The sequence below is a fragment of the Podarcis cretensis genome (assembly GCF_951804945.1).
Source record: "Podarcis cretensis genome assembly, chromosome: 3".
Classification (NCBI taxonomy): Eukaryota; Metazoa; Chordata; class Lepidosauria; order Squamata; family Lacertidae; genus Podarcis; species Podarcis cretensis.
The window spans coordinates 121,033,863-121,054,966 of NC_137172.1; the positions used below are offsets into that span (position 1 = coordinate 121,033,863).

General features: G+C 41.5%; 1 protein-coding gene across 1 annotated transcript; it reads right to left on the reverse strand.

Annotated features, from left to right (window-relative positions):
- Nucleotides 1-360: 360 nt before the first annotated feature.
- LOC307213413 (cytochrome P450 2K1-like) lies at nt 361-14,462 on the reverse strand (the record flags this gene model as incomplete). The annotated part of the gene is made up of 9 exons (XM_079971280.1): nt 14,183-14,462; nt 12,164-12,326; nt 11,202-11,351; nt 10,653-10,813; nt 9,416-9,589; nt 4,537-4,684; nt 1,214-1,398; nt 702-843; nt 361-392 (listed from the first exon to the last, which is right to left on the reverse strand). Exons 1-9 carry the CDS (start codon nt 14,363-14,365, stop codon nt 361-363), a joined length of 1,338 nt encoding a protein of 445 aa, XP_079827406.1. The 5' UTR covers nt 14,366-14,462.
- Between the last annotated feature and the right edge of the window lie 6,642 nt (nt 14,463-21,104).

A 21,104-nucleotide genomic window follows, 5' to 3' on the forward strand; every position in this document is an offset into this window, starting at 1 on the left:
CTTCAGGTTTGTGACAAAGCATGCACCAATTCCACCACTAGGCTACTCAACTCAAATACCCTTGTTGAACAGTGGTGTTTAAAAAAAGGCTCGCATTGCATACCCAGGTAGGCTAAGCAAGCCAGGAGCTTGTGAGTCTTAGAAACGTGGCAGAGCACAGAGTTGGTGGGGCATGGGCGATGTTGTAAGCCCAATAGCAGGAGTAAGGTCCAGGTCTTCCTGAGATGTTCCAGGGGGTGGCTGGAAGGTGAATCTCTGCAGGAGACTTGTGAAGAAGAGGAAGAGCTCCATTTTGGCAAGAGTCTCACCTAAACATGCTCTCCGACATGTAAGGACACACAGGCAGCAGAGAAACTGGGTTTAGCAGTTGCTCAATAACATCATCACAAATACTTTAAAGCAGATTAAAATGCAGAGATAAAATAACAGCTCACAGTGCCCATCTTAAAAGAATTATGAACTCCCAATACGAGCCATCATGCAATGGCAGGGGTGGGAAACCTTTCTCAGCCTGAGGGCCACATTCCCTGGTGAGCAACATTCCAGGGGCCGCACACCAAGTGGTCAGATCTAGTGGCAGAAATGGCCACAGCAACTGATGTGATTCTTACCTTTGCACAATAGGTTACATTCCAGGCATGTAAAAATCCCATTGACTAAGTACACAATATGCTGATATACACAAAAGTAAAAAAAAATACCTGCAGAGAAAGGCATGAAAGCATCCCTCTTTAAGAATTTTCCTTCAGAGTTGAGAAAATGCCCAGGATAGAATTTATATGGTTTCTCCCATTGAGATTCATCGTGCAGCACAGAGGACAGCAATGGTATGATGTATGTCCCCTGCAAAGGCAAAGCAAGAGTCATTTTAAAATAACGTGTATGCCTCTGGTACAATAAATATTTAGTGTAGGAGAAATGAGATTTGAGTTCATCTGAGAAATGTCTTTAGTGTGACAAACTTTAATGTATAAACCATGATCTCCCACTAGAAATGGTTTCTTTCCCAACCTTGTGCTCCTTTCCACTGAGATCTGTTTAATGGGTTGAAGCTGATGCCTGACAGCTTCTGATGGGTAGATTGCTTGCTTACAATGCAATCCTATACAAGTCTGCGCAGATGTCACCCACACTGAAGTCCAAGGGGCTTACTCCCAGGAAAGCCTTAAAATGTATTGTAACTAGTGGGCAGCAGTTCAATGAAAAGGATCACCTTTGGAATGAAGTAGCCATTGAGGGTAACATCTGTAGTCGTGGCATGTGGCAGGTTGGTTGGGACAATATTGGCAAACCTCTGGATCTCATGGACCACGGCATCTGTATAAGGCATTTTTGTTCGGTGTTCAATCCTTGGCTGAGAAGATCCAACAACCTTTGCAATTTCTTCTTGGACCTTTACTGGTGGCAACAAAAAGAAATACGTTTATTTTTCTGCTAAGATTATGAAGGGATGTTCTATTTCTGTGCCATTATTGGGAAACATTGGTTCTCTTCTGTGTGGCATTCTGGGAGATTCTGGGAACTAGTGCTACCCCCCCCCCTTCTTGCCTTTCTTGAAATACTCAAGTCTCACCTTTAATCCTCTAGCTTTGCTTATAATCCCTCCTACACATTCCACAAAGCTGTACCAGGCACACAAGCATTCCCCTCTTTTGGTTCACCCTAAGTTCACACTGATATACTCTTCTTCAATGTATAATTGATTATGTGCTCTTATGTTATGATCATAACATTAGTAATAGCTTTAGTCATATTATAATCAATCTTAGTTATAAGTGGATTAAGAGCTTTCATACCTGTCTAAGCTCTACCTTGTTTAAGTCTTTGAACTATTGAAGATTAATGTGTATATGTAATCCCGCCTTGTACCCGCCTTATGCATATGTTAACCAATCAGCGATGAGTTTCTTTGTCTCTATAATAGCCAATCAGCCACTAGCTCATTTGTGGCAAAGCTTGTTAATACTCAATAAAAGAGAGACTCTGAGAGCTTGCCAAAAAAAGGACGTCTCTCTGATCACCACCTACTTGTCTGTCTTGATTCTCCACTCCTACAAGATTATCTCTTTGACTTTGGCTTTTGTCTCTCAAAATATTAATCTCTCCAGCATAGAACGGGAATAAACTCGTTCTACAATTCCATAGGCTCGCAAATTTAATCTCTAGAATTTAATCTCTAGAATTTAACAAATGTATTTTTAAGAAGGACAAACAATATAGACAATAACCTGATATACTGAGGGAGAGAAATTCATCCAGGAGGATTATTAAAATATCACTGCTGGGAATATTCTGAAATGGTAACTTTTACATATAAAGGTCAAAAACAAAGATTTTGGGATCCTCCAGACCCCGACAAATTTTGGAGAAAATATGGGAAAGAGTTAGCTGGAGAAAGAGCATTTGGAAGGGAAGCTGGACAGGAAGAGGTAGATTCAACAGAGGTAGAGGCAAAAGACAAATAAATAGAGAATATACTCACATACTTAGTCTCCAGAATGTGACACTGGTATTTTTTAAACAGGAAAAACATTTTAGCCAATAACTTGATATACTGATGTAGGGAATTTCATCCAGAATGATTATTAAAATATCACTGCTGGGAATATCCTGAAGTGGTATCTTTTACATATAAAGGTCAAAAACAAAGATTTTGTGATCCTACCAAGCCATACAAATTTTGGAGAAAATATGGTGGAAAATATGGTGGAGAAAGAGCATTTGGACAGGAAGAGGTGGAGGCAAAAGAGAAATAACTAAGAGCTATCGACTTATTTCGATGTTGGATAACGATTATAAACTGTTTGTAGACATATTAGCTAATAGGTTGAAAACTGTATTAAAAGAGAAAGCATTTAGACTCCGAGAAAGCATTTGACAATGTCTCCTGGGACTTTATATGTTTAAGGCTTTGGAATATATGGTTTGTGGAGACAGTTTTATAAAAGGAGTTAAGGCAATATATACTGATCCATCAGTAAGTAATGTATTGACTGAAAATAGTTAAATAACTAAAGGAACTAAAGGAACTAGACAGGGTTGCCCACTGTCACCTTCCTTGTTTATAACAGCTTTAGAAGTTTTGGCACAAAGAATAAGATATAATAAAAAAGGTAAATAAAAGCGGGAAAGAGACAATAGGAAAAATATAATATAATATAATATAATATAATATAATATAATATAATATAATATAATATAATATAATATAATATTATAATATAATATAATATAATATAATATAATATAATATAATATAATATAATATAATATAATATAATATAATATATAATATAATATAATATAATATAATATAATATAATATAATAATATTTAATATATAGCTGTTGGATATACTGTGGTGATATTTGTTGAGGAACCAATAGAGTCAATCTCAAAGGCATTGGAAAAGATTTTTTATTTATTTTTTTAGAAATAGCAGGTCTTAAAATTAATAAAGATAAAACCAATGGAGGAGAATGAAACTTTTGTTACTTCAGCCATTAAACTGAATGTATTACTGACAATATTCTTTTCATTGTTTATTATTATTATTGTTGTTGTTGTTGTTGTTGTTATTTAGTGAATGTATATTATTTAGTGAAATCTTCAATGATACACTGGGCAATAGATATTAGTAATAATAAAGAAATGGAGACATGGGAAAGTTTATCAAATGTGGATCTAAAATTTACAGAATGTTATAGTTTAAGAGACAACTATATGAAAATGTTACATGGATGGTACCTGACACCTAGTAAATTGGCTAAAATGTATAAATCCAAACTGAATATGTGCTGGAAACATAAAAAGATAGAAGGCACTATTTTTCATATGTGGTGGTCTTGTAATAAGGTTAAAGTTTACTGGGAAATGATATATGATGAATTGAAAAAGGTGTTTAAGATGTTTAAAAAGCCATAAGCTTTTCTTATGAGATCAGAACTACCTAGAAATTTATTTAGTATAGAATATTTAGAAATTTATTTATGTATGCAATTTATATAAATTTATACACATTTATTTATTTATGCAATCATGGCTGCAAGATTAATATTTGCTCAAATATGGAACGATGAAGAGATCCCGACAAGAGAAGAATGTATACAGAAATTAATGGACTACGCAGAAATGGAAAAACTTACTGGGAGAACAAGATTATTATTATTTTTGGAAAGCAATGGAAATGGTTTATTATGAATTTATAAACAAACTGTAAACATACTAAGACATTGGCAGGATTAATGAAAAAACCCACAGTTTCAATATATCTATGGGATATATACAGAAATATATATCTAAAATAATATGTTGAGATAATTTGGAGTATGCAGGAATATGAAATGAAATGTAAAGAACCACAGAAAGAGGGAGAAGGGAGTTCCAGGTTTAAATGTTAAGCTTATGACTGAACAATTGTTGTAATTATATATATATATATGCAACTTATAAATATTTTCTCTCTCTAATAGTTACATATAACTGGAATTTAGATATCTCAGAATAATGGGAGCCAACCCAATTAAAAGCACTCACTCTGAATTTCAGGATGTTTCATCATTAGTAACAGTCCCCAGCGCAGTGTGGTGGAAGTTGTCTCCATGCCAGCACCAAATAAGTTGGCCACAACAGCTTTTAAGTTTTCGTTGTGGAAATATGCATTCGTCTTCTTCTTCTTCTTCTCCTCCTGGGTTGCAAAGAGTATGAACTGATTAAAACGAATGTAGTGAGAAAATTTCATGTGCAAAGATAAAAATGAATAGCTGACTGAACCCGATGATCCAAAGTATCATTGCACATCACCCCAGTCGCTAAGTAGTGAGAGATTCCAGGCTTTCCAGACTATGCCATCATGATGATATAGGGTTTATTTATTTATTTTAAAATAATGTTCATTCATTTTCCAATAAAAATCTTCCAATTATTAACAAATCAAATGAAATCATATACAATATTACCAATTATATATTCCAAATTCAAAGAAATTTCAAAGGTAGGATTCATCATGTCCTGGGTTTCAGAGATAATATATTTATTTGTTTTCTGCTTTCTTGTTAATTTCCAGTTTCCAAATTCTGATTTACCGTCCTTGTCTTCTCAATCAATCATTCGCTGGTATGTGACTCCCAATCTTGTTTTAACAGGAGCTTTTATTTCAGTATTTCCCTTTCTTAGATTATTTTAAAAGACTGTTCTCTCTTGTTCATCTCCTTCTGCTGAAAGTCCTGGGCTTCCACCCAAAGTTAAGAATAACGGCCCTGTTTTCTCTTTGTTCTCTTTTGATGAACTGATGTTTTGAATGTGTCCAGTAAATGCAATTAGGTGAGGGTGTGCTTCATAAACAGTAAGTTATATAGAAATTGTTCCAGCTCTTCTATGCACTCCATGTCCCCCCACCAGTTTTCCCCAGCCCTAGGAAAACCGGCAGGCACCCAAAATCTGCTGTCACTCTCTCTTCAGACCATGTGTAAAAATATATCCATGCAAGCAAATGCATTTTTATGTAAAATACACCCCTTTTTATAATTGAGAAAATATTTCCAACCTGTCTGGGGAAGGAGGATTCTTCTTTTTGTAAGTGTGTAGCAACCGCCGCCATCTTATCTCCTCTTCAGCCCAAGCCACTTCAGCCCAAGCGACTGTATAATTTAGCAGATTTTTCTTTCATTTCCTCCATCCAGGAAACGCCCATTTTTGGTCTGAATCTTAGTAATTTTTAAAAACAGGTGTCCCTGCTCGAGAGATTGAATCCAGAGAGTTCTTCTGTGCCAGGGTCCAGCACCCAGCGTCCTCTGCCCCCACATCTTGTTGTGGGCAACAGATATCAGAGAATCTGTGGGTGAGACAGCCCCCTCATCCCCTGGAGGGATCAGCAGGACAAATGACCCTCATATTAGTCTTGAATTTCTGGCACAACTGGGTGTCCTATCTCATGGGAAGCAGCCATATCCCTTGGCAAGAAACAGGAAGTCCGATACAGGGTTTATTTACACATATATACAACCCGAGCATAAGATAGAGGTGGACCCCACTAACTTGCAACAGTATTATGACTGCATACATGGAAGCCAGAATTTTTGGCGAACACTTGTGGAGATCTGAAATCAGGGTTACCATAAAGTGTTGTTTTCTGCTGACATATATGGTTCTCAGTTGAACTTATTTAATGCATTTACTCATAGTCTTTAATGTATTTACTCATAAACTGGAAAAATGACACAGAAATACCACATATTCATCTGGAACTGTTTCATTAAACTGATATGGACAATGTGGTGCCCTCCATATTTTTGAGATTGCAACTCCCTTCAGCCACACTTTCTAACAGGAAGAGTAACACCAATAGAGTTGCTGGTTGTAATAGCTGCCCGTCCCCCTGGGAGCCAGAAGGGAGTGAAGAGAGGAAGGAGGTCTTCCAATTGTTCATTCAATAGTTGCCGTACGGCACCGACCAACAGTGGTGTGTTTTTCGGGATATTCACCATACTGAGCACATTTTCTAAGATCCACACAGTCCTTGCTTATCAGGGATACATTCCTAGCATTTTTCTCTCACAAAGGCGCAGCCATGCAGTTTCACCTTACAACCAGCAGATTCACAAGGGAGGCAGAGGATCAAAAGCAGAGTGAAATAACATTAAAACTTCTTAGCTGTTTAAAACCTTTATTTGGTACATATGTTAAAATATGCTTTTCAGCAACTTATATTTCCACTATTACTTTGCTGCATATTTTGTCGTTTTTAAATCTATGCTGTAGTTCTCTCACGAAACAGTACTTGCCCAAAACTTGGATCTTACCATCCAATAATTCTCCTTTCTACCATTTCCCCTCCTATCGTACAACTACTCTCCCAAAAGGCCATCCTGCCTATCTAAAAGTGGCTCAGTTTCAGACTGCTGTGAATTTGCAGCAGGACAAACTAGAAAACAAAAAAGAAGAGAATTTTTTAAAAGAGAAAAGAAAAAGAAAGGGGAAGAACAATAATTCTAAGATCTTTATTATTTATACCTTAACCCTTATTCCAGACCCAGAAGAGTGAACCCTCCCAGTTCCCACCTCTTTCCTCAGCTTCCCACCCTGAGGGATCCTCTCTGCATCTCACACAGATCCTTTCATCTTTGGTCCATCTCCTTCCTGAGGGTATCTTCATTTATCCAAAATATAGAACTTCAAAAAACAAAACATACATACAGATAGAACATACAGAGAATTAACAATGATTAAAAGTCACAGAAAACACAAGCTAAAAAATAAAATAAAGCAAAGGAAGAAAAGCAGTCTTCCGCATCTCTGTATGTGAATTATGTATATAACTATTATTCAAAATATTCAGATTTTCACAACAGCGTCTTTTATTTGTTTCATCCCTTCATACAGCTGTAAAGCTGTTGTTTTCCTTTTAGGCAGGGAAAAGTCCAAGTCTTTTCCCACAGTTTCTATAGATTATTTTATCTGCAATTGCATCTCTGATCAAATCTCTCTAAACTTTCTGCACATCTCATCTCTTAACTGTGCTAACTGTTCATTATGGCATTTTCATATATTTTCAAGAAGCAATGAAGGAGTCAGTTATTTTTGCCTGATTAATGAGACCCCCTCCCCCCCACTTGAGCGTCTCCGTTATGCTGCCCTTGTGATGCAGATAGAATTCACTTTTATTTCCCAGTCAGGATAGCACAGGAAAGACAGGAAGAAAACAGTTTTATAGGCAATGTAGATTGAAAGTTAAAAGCAAATTCAAGTGTGATGGCCTGGGATTTGGACTCGGATGCTGAACCTGAGGGATCCCAGCCTGCACAGGATTCCCCGCCTCCAGAACCAGCTGAGCCAGAGCTGGGGCATGAGCCTGAAGGGTCCTCACCTGTGCTGGATCCTCAGGTGCAGGCATCAGCTGAGTCTGCTCTGGCTCCTGAGGTGATGGAGGACCCATGGCCTGCAGGTGCTCCACTCTCAGCCCCGTCAGAGGAAGCTGAGGTTGCCTCTGGGTCCGGTAACCCTCCAGCCTCTCCTGAGCTGCAGAGGCTCAGGGCAGAGAGGAGGAAGGAACTAAGTTCCTGCAGGAGGAGTGCTCGCCTCCAGGCCAGGAGAGGTGAGTCACCAGGGGATCGGGGCCGCCCTATGCCTCGGGGCAGATAAAAGTCGGCCAGCCCCAGTCCCAACTTGCAGGAGCATCATTGTTGGTTGCTAGTTCCCGCCTGGTCCCTGTCCTGCTTTCCTGCCTGAGCTCCTGACCCGCCCTGGCTCCCTGCTTGCATGCCTGTCCCTGACTTCACCTGACTCCCTGCCCTGCACCCAGCTTCAGCTACTATGGACTGCCTCCATGTTGCGCCTTTGACCACGGACCGGACTTGGACCTCGCCTCTCGGGTAACCCATGGGACCAGCACACCAGGCCTGTAGATCTGCTTTTACTTTTCAAACTCATCAGTAATTAGTTTAAGATTTTAGAAATAATTTCCAGCCTGTTATTTAGAACTTTGTTGTCACCCAACCACCTGTTTCCTTTTCTGGGTGCTAATTAAATGATGAGCAGAAACTCCAATTCATATTTATTTCCAGTCTTAAGTAAAGGTAAAGGTAAAGGTACCCCTGCCCGTACGGGCCAGTCTTGACAGACTCTGGGGTTGTGTGCCCATCTCACTTAAGAGGCCAGGGGCCAGCGCTGTCCGGAGACACTTCCGGGTCACGTGGCCAGCGTGACATCGCTGCTCTGGCGAGCCAGAGCCGCACACGGAAACGCCGTTTACCTTCCCGCTGGTAAGCGGTCCCTATTTATCTACTTGCACCCGGAGGTGCTTTCGAACTGCTAGGTTGGCAGGCGCTGGGACCGAGCAGCGGGAGCGCACCCCGCCGCAGGGATTCGAACCGCTGACCTTTCGATCGGCAAGTCCTAGGCGCTGAGGCTTTAACCCACAGCGCAACCTGCGTCCCATTTCCAGTCTTAGTAATGGTTAAAAGAACTGAAGCCCTAATTTAAGGCTGATTGGTCAGTGCATGGGCCAATGTTTTTTCCTTGCTCCCCACCCTCAAAGCTTCCTATCTCCTTCAGTGTGAAGAACGCCTTCTTCTGAGCACATGAGGCATTATCCCGTCCCCCTTTGTATCAAAAGGGAGTCTGGCAACCAATATTTATGACTTGATTACCTCTCATCACTGCATAATTATCTATAAATACATGTTTTCCTGATCAGGGATTTTTTCCCCAGAAATGCTGTTGAGCATGCAACCATTGACCCTGCAGAGGCAACTTCTGTAACACATTAACAATGGCTGACTATTGGGAAAGGGGAGGAAGTATGCCAGGTTGGTCCCTTCTGAAGTGAGACTTCCTGACTACAACTTTTGCATTCACTTGCGAATATGCCCTCAAAACATGAATTGAAAATGTCAACGCTTATTCTGGGCCAACTTACCTCTTGTTGTTGGATAAGAAATGAGTCAATAAAGCTCCTCTGGTCATTTTCATCCAGATCTCTGAGGTGTTTTATGAAGGTGGCATTTATGAAGGCAAACAGCTCAGCTCTGTTTTGATTGAAAGTCTTAGGAGCCCCCAATAGAAAACCAAGAGCAGGAAACACGTTATATAGCTGAAAGGATAAAAATGTGAAAAAGGAAAAAGAGACATTAGAAAAACTCAGTATTGTACTCTCAGCTGGGTCTTTCAGAGCAAAATTTATGTGCAAGCCCAGAATAGTAGGCTATGGCAGTTCTCCTCTGGAGGTTCGCCTTCAGAGAGGGAGATCTGCCCTTGGAGGCCCCTTCTGAGCCATCATGGAACCAACTATCACTTGTTTTTCCTTGTCCTTGGAGTCCTAACGGCAGTGAGGCCAGAAAGCGTGTGTGCGAAAGAGACTTTATTATAGTTATGGGATGACTGTGCCGTGTGAGTTTTCTAAATATTTTGCCACTCTGGGCGGCTTCCATAGAAACCAAATATACACTAAAATATCACAGATTAAAAACTTCCCTGAACAGGGCTGCCTTAAGATGTCTTCTGAATGTCACGTAGTTATTTATCGCTTTAACATCTGATGGGAGGGCGTTCCACAGGGTGGGCGCCACTACCAATAAGTCCCTCTGCCTGGTTCCCTGTAGCTTTGCTTCTCGCAATGATGGAACCGCCAGATGGCCCTCGGCACTGGACCTCAGCGTCCGGGCAGAACGATGGGGGTGGAGACGCTCTGGGCTTTAAAGGTCAACACCAGCACTTTGAATTGTGTTCGGAAACATACTGGGAGCCAATGTAGGTCTTTCAAGACAGGTGTTATGTGGTCTCAGCGGCCGCCCCCAGTCACCAGTCTAGCTGTTGCATTCTGGATTAGTTGTAGTTTCCGAGTCACCTTCAAAGGTAGCCCCACGTAGAGCGCATTGCAGTAGTCCAAGCGGGAGATTACTAGAGCATGCACCACTCTGGCGAGACAGTCTGCGGGCTGCAGTCGTGTTGGCTGGGGCCCCACTCCCAGGCAGCCCTGATCCCGCCCCTTAAAAACAAAACACAAACTATACAGAACCAATAAAACAACAACAACAACCAAAGGAACAGTCCTCACCCAGTCCTCACCCAGCCGAGTGACTGGGTTTGTTTGTTATAATCAACTGGGTTTGTTATAATCAACTGCTTGTTTGTTTTAATTGTAAAAAATAGATTACCGTGACTGAAAAGCTTCCGGCGAGCCGGCTATTTTCATTGACCAACTTCAGAAGTCTTATGTATGTGGGATCTTCATAATCAAATCGCTTGTCTAGTAGTATGGCCACTATTATATTAGCAACAGCGGCATTCATAATTGTGGTGGTCTCAAATGGTTTTCCTATACATAAATATGACAGTTTAGCAAAAATATTCTGTTTAAAATGTGGGATGTAAAACACATAAGAGACGAGTACAGCATTCCTAGAATGGACATGCTAAATCTGTTCTTTGTTGTCTTAAATCCCTACTGGCAGCTTCCCTATGAGTAGACCTCATTTATCAAATAAACTGATCCTAAGTGCTGCTGGATGTGGCCATAGCTGGGCTAAGAAATGCTTGGAAGTCACAGGAGTTGTTGCAGTACAATCTGCATGTTACAGGAACAGTCCAACTGCAGCGAACCCTGGGATCTGTGCTTCTGGAAGTTAGGAATATGTAACACAATAGTCTTGGCACCTTTAAACTATGCTAGTATAGTTATGCACCAGAGGAAAACACCAACTCACCTTCGTAAGATTCAAATTTATTTATCAGGACACTGCATTCCTCAACAATTCTGTCCTCTATGGAACTCTTTCCCATTCCGTAGGCCCGCAATGTGCTTAAAGCAAACCGCCGCATCACTTTCCAGTTCTCACCATTAGACAGAATTACACCTGATGAGACGGGAGGAAAGGTTTCATGTCTGCATGGCCATTGTACAAAGATATCAATAAATTGTGTTCTGCATTTCTTCCATGGAACTGAGAATGGATCCCAGCTATTCTCCCATTCAGACTTTGGAGCTGGCAGCTGTGCCATCAGAGCATGGCCTGAGAACACATTGAACAATATTTTCCCCTACAAAGTGTAGGCTAGAGTGGAGGGTGGTTTTTACATGTCAGGCATCCCAGCAGAACTCAGCTTGTTATTTTGTATTCCCCATTATGCCTCCTTCATTTTTTGTCTCTATATAGGTTGGGGCAGAAAATGGTCAGTCAGTTTCCCCTTGGTGTGTGGCATTACTGTGCTGTGTGACTATTATTCACAATCCTCCTGTCTCATTCTCCCCCACCTCTGCAATATGACTGTTTGGAAGAAGGTGGGAATGGGAAAGGTTTGCTTTAAATGGTCTCCATTTTTGTTTCTTCAACAGAGCACCACTTATCCACTGAAAGTCAAGACCAAAAAAGGCTGACCTGGTCCACTCTTTTTAACATTTTAGCTTGATCTTCAGAAATCCACAGGTGACACTTTTTGTGACACATGCTCAGCCTAATGCCTGCAGATACTCTGTCAATGTCAAAGGCACTGAGGTGGGTTGAAAAATTGGCAAGGATTTCCCCCACAGGAAACAATGGATTTCGACGACTTGCTTTGCAAACACTCATCCTACAAACCATTTCTTGGGAACAGATTGTGTTCACCTGGTGGGACCTGTGTGTGGCTGCAAGCATTACAAGTTCCAAAAGAAAGGGAGGTGCCTCACCAAAGCCTTGTGTAAGCTCTTGAAATAATGGAACGATGGGCCTGTCAGCAAATGCGTCCGCCTGATTAACCAGAGCCTCCTTTACTGTCTCATATCCTGTCAACACCACAGCTTTCTGGGGTCCCATTTGGATGCTGAAGACAGGGCCATACTGCTTTGACAACTGGAATTCAACAGAAGAAAACTTGAGAAACAGAGTTCTGGAATACCCAAAGAATATATTAATGCAAATCGTCTCTGACAGAACCAAGACTGCATTAGCTACCACCCAGTCTCAAATCTTCCATTCTTGGGCAAGGTGATTGAGCGGGTGGCTGCTGAACAACTCCAGGAATGTCTAGAGGATGCGGACAATTTGGATCCCTTCCATTTGGGATTCAAGCCTCATCATGGGACTGAAACTGTCTTGCTTATGCTGCTCGATTATCTCCGGCCGGCTAAGGACAAAGGTGAAAGCTGTTTCCTAGTTCTGCTGGATCTCTGTGACCTTTGATATCATCGACCATGACATCCTTCTGGACCGTCTAGAGGGGCTGGGAGCTGGAGGCACTGTTATACTGTTATACAGTGGTTTTGCTCCTTCTTCCTGGGGCGTGTCGGAAAGTGGTGTTGGGGGACGAGTGTTCAGGCCCCTGGGCTCTCACTTGTGGGGTATGCGGATTAATAACCAGCTCTACCTCTCTTTTAAATAAAAACCATTGAAGGCAGTGAAGGTCCTGTGTGAGTGTCGGAGGGCGGTTGGAGGATGGATGGTGGCTGACAGATGGAGATTGAATCCTGACAAGACAGAAGCACTGTTTTGGGGGGACAGGAGGCAGGCAGGTGTGGAGGACTCCTGGTCCTGAATGGGGTAACTGTGCCTCTGAAGGACCAGATGTGCAGCCTGGGATTCATTTTGGACTCACAGCTATCCATGAAAGCACAGGTCAATTCTGTGTCCAGGGCAGCTGTCTACCAGCTCCATCTGGTACGCAGGCTGAGACCCTATCTGCCAGCAGACTGTCTTGCCAGAGTGGTGCATGCTCTAGTTATCTCCTGCTTGTACTACTGCAATGTGCTCTATGTGGGACTACTTTTGAAGGTGACCCGGAAACTGCAACAAATCCAGAATGCGGTAGCTACACTGGTGACTGGGAGTGGCTGCCGAGACAATATACCACTGGTTCTGAAAGACCTACGTTGGCTCCCAGTACATTTCCAAGCACTATTCAAAGTTTTGAAGCTGACATTTAAAGCCCTAAATGGCCTCGGCCCAGTATCCTGAAGGAGCGTCTCCATCCCCACCGTTCAGCCTGGACACTCAGGTCAAGGGCTCAGAGCCTTATGGTGGTTCCCTCACTGCGAGAAGTGAGGTTACAGGGGCCCAGACAGAGCGCCTTCTCGGTAGTGGCACCTGCCCTGTGGAATGCCATCCCATCAGATGTCAAGGCAATAAACAACTATCTGATTTTTAGAAGACACCTGAAGGCACTCCTTTTAAGGGAAGTTTTTAATGTTTGATATTTTATCATATTCTTAGTATGTTTGGTGGCCAGGGAAACCCAGCCAGATGGACAAAGTATAAATAATAAATTATTATTATTCAGCTCTGGCAGCACTAATATTTGCTATGAATAATCAGAAAACCAGAACAAAATAGGCAGTTGTAAGTGATTATACCTTTAATGGCACCTCTCAAATCTAGTTTAGAAAGATAGGCTGAAGGAGGAGGCTGGGCTGGGCAAGGTTTGCATTGGCACTTTTGCATCCTTGAAAATGGAGGCAGAGTCAAACGGGATTCGACACCAAACACCTTGTTCAAATTACCAGTTATAAATTGCAACTTGGTCCTATGACTGGGAATGTTAAGAGGCGGTTCTGTAGCACACAAAGGGAAGATGAGATTTATAGGCTCTAAAAGAAGAAAATGTAATGTATTATTGATATTAAGAATAATAATAATAATTTTCTACCAAGCTCATCTGATTGGGCTTCCCCAGTACCCTTCAGCCTTGCCATGGGAAGAACTGGAATCTTTACCTTTAACATGGTTCTGTGAGGCCTCTGGAGATCCATGATGTGGAGATTCCCAATGAGAGGTAAAGGCCTGGGACCTGGTGGAAAGTTTTGGGAGCTCTTTTTCCCGAAAGTGCCCAGTTTCAAAACAAAGTAAACCATAAAGATAAAGAGGAACAACACTGGAATTGGCTCCATCCAATCCATTTTGTTTCAGCAAGCAATTTTTTTTGCAGTGGTTATAATGAAAGCCACAGTGCAGTTTGGTCGAGGACAATCTCTTGCAACTGCAGTGAGCAGCATATATATTATGCTAGGTACTGTCTCAAGCTAATCATTAAACCATTATTAACCATTATTAAACCAGAGATATGAGGGATTAAATGGGACGCAGGTGGCGCTGTGGGTTAAAGCCTCAGCGCCTAGGGCTTGCCGATCGAAAGGTCGGCGGTTCGAATCCCTGCGGCAGGGTGCGCTCCCGCTGCTCGGTCCCAGTGCCTGCCAACCTAGCAGTTCGAAAGCACCTCCGGGTGCAAGTAGATAAATAGGGACCGCTTACCAGCGGGAAGGTAAACGGCGTTTCCGTGTGCGGCTCTGGCTCGCCAGAGCAGCGATGTCACGCTGGCCACGTGACCCGGAAGTGTCTCCGGACAGCGCTGGCCCCTGGCCTCTTAAGTGAGATGGGCGCACAACCCCAGAGTCTGTCAAGACTGGCCCGTACGGGCAGGGGTACCTTTACCTTTACCTATGAGGGATTAAAATAGGAACTAAAGAATACAAACTGAAAGCGTACACAGATGATTTGGTGTTATCCTTAGAAGATCCGCAAAAAAGTGTCAATAAGGCCTTGGAAATACTAGAGGAGTACGGTAAACTGTCTGGTTTTAAGTTAAATAAACTAAAGCCAAAAATGATGACTAAAAACTTGAAAAAAGGTGCAAGATAAAAATTAGAGATACAGAATGGAATCAAGGTGGTAATATATATATATATATTTGGGAATTTGGTTAACCACGAAAAACATAAATTTAATTGGTGATAATTATTTTACAATGTTGAAAGAGATAAAAAAAGACTTAGACACGTGGAACAGAGTAAAACTTTCATGGTCAGGAAGAATGGCGGCAATAACAATGAATATACTCCCCGAAAATGTTATTTTTATTCCAGAATATTCCAGTGATTAGAGGATCCTCAATATTTAAAGATAGGCAAAAAAACTCTCTCAAAATTTATTTGGCAGGGGAAAAAGACTGAGAATTAAATTTAAATTACTTACGGATCGGAAAGAAAGAGGGGGATTTTCGGTGCCAAATTTGAAATTATATTTCGTTTTTTTAAAAAAAATAATATTTATTAAAGTTTTAAAGGTTACAAAAGGAAAAAAGAGAAAACACCAAATTAAGCAAAAAAACAAGACAATACATCACAATAAGTAAAAACAAACAAAAGAAAAAAACAGAAAAAAACAGAAAAATACAAACAATTAAAAAAGAGGTTGGAGAGGTTGGGTGGCCCTCTGTCCTGGATTCTTTAGCGGAGATTCCTACTCCTGCTCGCTCAAGTTAGAGGAAACGTTTCAGCCTTGCATGCTCACTTGGGGTCTTTTTCATTCCCTCAGCCAGAGGCTGGGCTAAGGCAGGGAGCGGCTGGTGGGAGGGTCGTTCATCTGGAATTCCCCTGCAGAAACACCACCGGGCAGCTGAGGAATGGCTTTTAATGAGCGCCTCTCGCCTGCTGATTATTGTGCAATTATGCAGCGTACTGTTTACATGGGTTGGATCAGCAGCAGCCCCCTACCCACTGTACAGGTAGACTGCACATGGCCAGGGGGCTCAGTCAGCTCCAACACTGCACCTAGCCTTGCCTGCCGGCCCCGATCCCAAATGGGGTGCAGCGCTCGGCCTGAATCGCGTGCATGTTGGGGGGCGAGGACACAGCCACAGCTCTTCGCCCCCTCTCTCGGCTCGAGACGTGCAGGGCGCAAATTTCATGTAACTAGCAGCAAAGAGTTCTCTGACAATTATTTTCAAAATAAATGCACATGTGTTACTCATATTTAGATATCTGCTTTGTTGGAGGGTTTTTTTTTTCTTGGAGGTAGAGAATTCTCTGGGGTTTTGTTTCGAAATCGTGGAACACCCAGGCTTAAAAAGTGATAAGTGCATCTGCACTCTTAATCAAAAGCTCCAATTCAGATTGATATGGCATTATTTTATTAAAACTGTGAATTATTGTAAATGAGAGAGAGAACAATCACAACCCTCTGATAGTTATCCAATTTCCATCTATGTCTGCACAGGATCCCTTCACTGTTCACCAACTGTAATAGATATTCACAAAAGGTTCAGTACAAAGCCAGTCCGCTGGCTGCTGCCTTATTCTAAGAAAAGAAGAGAAAAACCGTGGCAGGATCTCCATGAATAAAGTCACCTACTCTGCAGGAGCAGCAGTGGAAGAGTCATAACGTAGGAACAGAACAAAATTGAGGCCCGCAGATATCAAATCTACCTGGCAATGGAGAACTACAAAAGAGCAAAGACCTTAGTTGCATTTGCAAAATTGCAGCCAAGCAGCGAATTGCCCTTTGGTTTTATTTCAGAAAACCACTACTATACGTCAACGCAAACATACCATGGCTGAGAGGGGGGCATTTCATTAACGGCGAGGCCACGCATCAGAACAAAGCATTGCAAAGGCGTTTTTCTACCCTGCTGGTGCAATCCCCAATGGTTGTAGCCAAAACTAATCGTTGTATCCATAAAAGAGACGAGCTCAAAACGGTGGCTTTTCTTTTTGGTTTCTCTGGAATGTTAGAGAGAGCCTGTTTTACAGGTGCGAGGGGGAGGTTCTTGCTCCGTGTGTGCAGAAGAGGCAGGAAGGGGCGAGGGAAGGAGGGAGGCCGCCCACCAGCTGGCGGGGGGATGGGAGGGGGCACTTCTTGTGTCCAACCGATGCCCCTCCCTGGCCTGCCCCTCGCCTCCACCAGCAGCCCAAGCAGCCCAAGCAGGAAGGAAGCGAAGCGCCAAGCGGGCAAGCAGGCGATCTGTGGAGCAAGGCTTTTTCCTGGATGACGGGGCAACCCGCCCATGACTCCCAAGCCTATAGTGAGCTGGGGGAAGGGGGAGTTTGCCGCTTTGCCAGGGGCCCCGACAGGCGTAGGCTTGGGAGTCGCAGGCAGGGATACGCATGCAGAGTGTCACCCTCCCTCGGGATGTCACCCGGTGTGGCCCGCTCCCACTGCACCCCCTTGCTCCGCCCCTGAGCAGAGCTCCAAGGCCTGGAGGCATCCGGAGCCAAACAGAATAAAAGCAAAAACCTCCATATAAAAACCTGGCAACCCAAAGGCTAACACTGTCTAAAAGACGTCTTCGAAAACAACAAAGCTACAGTGCAGTTTGGTCAACAACAGTGTCTACCAACTGCAATGAGCAGCCCATATATTATGTTACATAATGTTTCTAGCAAATCATTAAACAATCCCTCTGATTTTTCTTCTTCTCCACAACTATTCAGAGCTGTACAATGGATTATTTGCCTTTCAGTTTAATGTTTATTCAAGTGAGTGGTGCTTATTTGCAGAAACTAATGCTTTCCAGAACAGATTCAAATGTTCTTGAAGTCGGTGAACTCATCACCCAGGATTACCTGTAAACTTAGTTTGTTTGTTACACTGGGAGTAGAGAGCAGCATTGTGAAATCATTTGCAGATGAAATTATTCAACTTAAATTAGGTACGACAGCATTTAGTTTGAAAGGGTCCAGTATTTCCTTTACTTTCTCCCATTGAAACACTCACACATATTCTTTTTAGCATAGTTTTTATTATGAGCCTGGCCTTGGCTGGGGAGGGCGGGGTATAAATAAAAAAATATTATTATTATTATTATTATTATTATTATTATTATTCATTTCCATCTTGAAACTGTTGAACATGGTGGCATTAGGGTATATCTTTGTATACATTAGAGCATATGACATGCAACAATGTGATCAAGGAAGGATAATAACTAAGCAGTACATCCGCTCATAGTGCCTAAATCCATTCCTACAAAGGTTATGGGGCCCAGTGAAGACAAAATTCAAAGTATCATAGTGGGTGTGGCTGGATTTTCTTAAGAGAGAAGAGAGATTCAAACCAGACATTTTTTTCTATTTCCTGGTGAGACCATGGTGACTTCCACTGACTCCAGTGAGAATGGGATTAGCTCCCTCTTCCCTCTCAGAGCAGAAGCTAGGCGGAGAAGGTTTTGAGTTTTTCCTCTTGTGGAGATTGAATTGATTTTGAATTTGACACATTTCCACCATTTTCATTTTTCATATAACCAGTTAGAATTCCATTGATGAGGGAAGCCTTAAGCTAATCCGGACTCTCAGAGAAAGTTCATTCAGATACAGAGAGAAGATGGTAGTTTTATTCCAGGGATAACCAACAGATTGATTGGGATGGATTGATCGATACCCGGGAGGTTCTGGTCGATTCCTGGCTCCTTTTCCTTTGTTTTTGCCTCAGAGCAGCTGGCCCTTTCCCTCTCCCCGCCCGCCATTTTCTTTTTATATATATATATAAATTTTTATTGATTAACATCAAAAAACAAAACAAGACATATTAGTTTCACATCAAGTTTTTCACAACTTATTTCTTTTTTAGGACTTCCTCCAGCTGTCCCGTAAATCATCCATAGTTATTATTTAAATTACGCATTTCTCAGATTTATATTGACATTATTTATCTCTTTTTTCCTATTCCCTTTAGACAATACTCACAGTGCTTCTTTAAATCCCTTTAGCGTCATCTGTCCCTCACTTATATATTCCAGATATTCCACAAATTTCCCCCAGACCTCGATGAACTTTTGGTCTCTTAAGTATCTAATCTTCCCTGTCAGTTTATCTAACTCTGCGTAGTCTAACAGTTTCATTTTCCATTCTTCCACAGTCGGTATTTCTTTTTTTTCCATTTCTGGGCCAGTAACACTCTTGCTGCTGTTATTGCATATTGAAAAAATTTACAGTCTTTTCTTTTTATCTCATTTCCTACTATTCCTAACAGAAAGACTTCTGGTTTCTTTATAAATGTATATTTTAAGATCTTCTTCAGTTCATTAAATATCTTTTCCCAGAAGTCTTTCACTTTCTTACATTCCCACCACATGTGATAAAAAGTACCTTCTTTATCTTTGCATTTCCAACACTTATTACATGTCTTATACATTTTTGCTAATTTTGCCGGTGTCATATACCATCTATAAAACATTTTCATCACATTCTCTTTTAACGTCATACATGCAGTAAATTTTAGGCCTTCCTTCCATAACTTTTCCCAATCCTCAAATTGTATATTGTAGCCCACATCTCTGGCCCAACGAATCATTACCGATTTAACTTCTTCATCCTTTAAATTCCATTCTAACAACAGCTTGTACATTTTGGATAGATTTTTACCATCATTGTCTATAATTTCACTCTGAAATTTAGAATCCTTGTCCGCAAAACCTCATTCTTTACCATCTTTTCTAAACATCTCATTTGTTTGGAAATAATGCAACCAGTCATATACATGTTCTTTAACCTGCTCGTAAGGTTTTATTTTCCATTTTCCTCCCTCTTTAAATAGCAGTTGACCATATGTTATCCACTTACTTTTCATATTAGTTTTCTTTGCACTCATAACTTCTAGAGGTGACAGCCAGAGTGGCGTTCTAGGTTCTAATAGGTTTTTATACCTATCCCATACCTCAATTAAAGGACCTCGGAAGATGTGATTTTCAAAACCTTTATGGACTCTCTTTTTCTCGTGCCATAAGTACGCATGCCATCCAAATCTATTATCAAACCCCTCTAAGTCCAACAATTCATTGTTTTCTAATTTAATCCATTCTTTCAACCAGCAAAGGCATGATGCCTCACAATACAATTTCAAATCCGGCAGGGCAAAGCCTCCCCTTTCTCTTATGTCTGTTAGCAACTTAAATTGAATTCTTGGCTTTTTGCCCTGCCAAATATATCTTGAAATCGCTCTTTGCCACTCTTTAAAAATTCTATTCCCCTTAATTATGGGGATAGTCTGAAATAAAAATAACATCTTTGGAAGAACATTCATTTTAATTGTAGAGATCCTTCCCCAAAATGACAATTTCATTCTTCCCCACACCTCCAGGTCCTTTTTTATTTCCTTCCAGACTGGCTCATAGTTGTTCTTATATAGATCTATGTTTTTAGGAGTTACCCATATTCCTAAGTATTTCACCTTTTTAACCACCTCTATCTGTGTTTGTTGTTGCATTACTTCTATTGCACCTTGGTCCATGTTCTTCACAATCATTTTTGTTTTTTTGTTTAATTTAAAACCTGCCACTCTTCCAAACTGTTCCATTTCCTCCAACACTTCTTTTACCATAATTATTGGCTCTTCAATCATTATTACCAAGTCATCCGCAAACGCTTTAATCTTATATTCATTCTGGCCGATTGTCACACCTTTTATTTCCTTATTTTGTCTAATCGAATTCAAAAGGACTTCTAACACCGTTATAAATAGTAATGGTGAAAGTGGGTATCCCTGTCTTGTTCCTTTTTGTATCCTTATTTCTTCTGTGACTACGTTGTTTATAATCAGTTTGGCTTTTTGTTCTGTATAAATTGCCTTTATTCCATTAAAAAACTCTTTGCCAACTTCCATGTATTCTAGATTTCTCAACATAAAGTCCCAAGCTATATTATTGAAGGCCTTCTCAGGTGGCGCTGTGGGTTAAAGCCTCAGCGCCTAGGGCTTGCCGATCGAAAGGTCGGCGGTTCGAATCCCTGCGGCGGGGTGCGCTCCCGCTGCTCGGTCCCAGCGCCTGCCAACCTAGCAGTTCGAAAGTACCTCCGGGTGCAAGTAGATAAATAGGGACCACTTACCAGCGGGAAGGTAAAACGGCGTTTCCGTGTGCGGCTCTGGCTC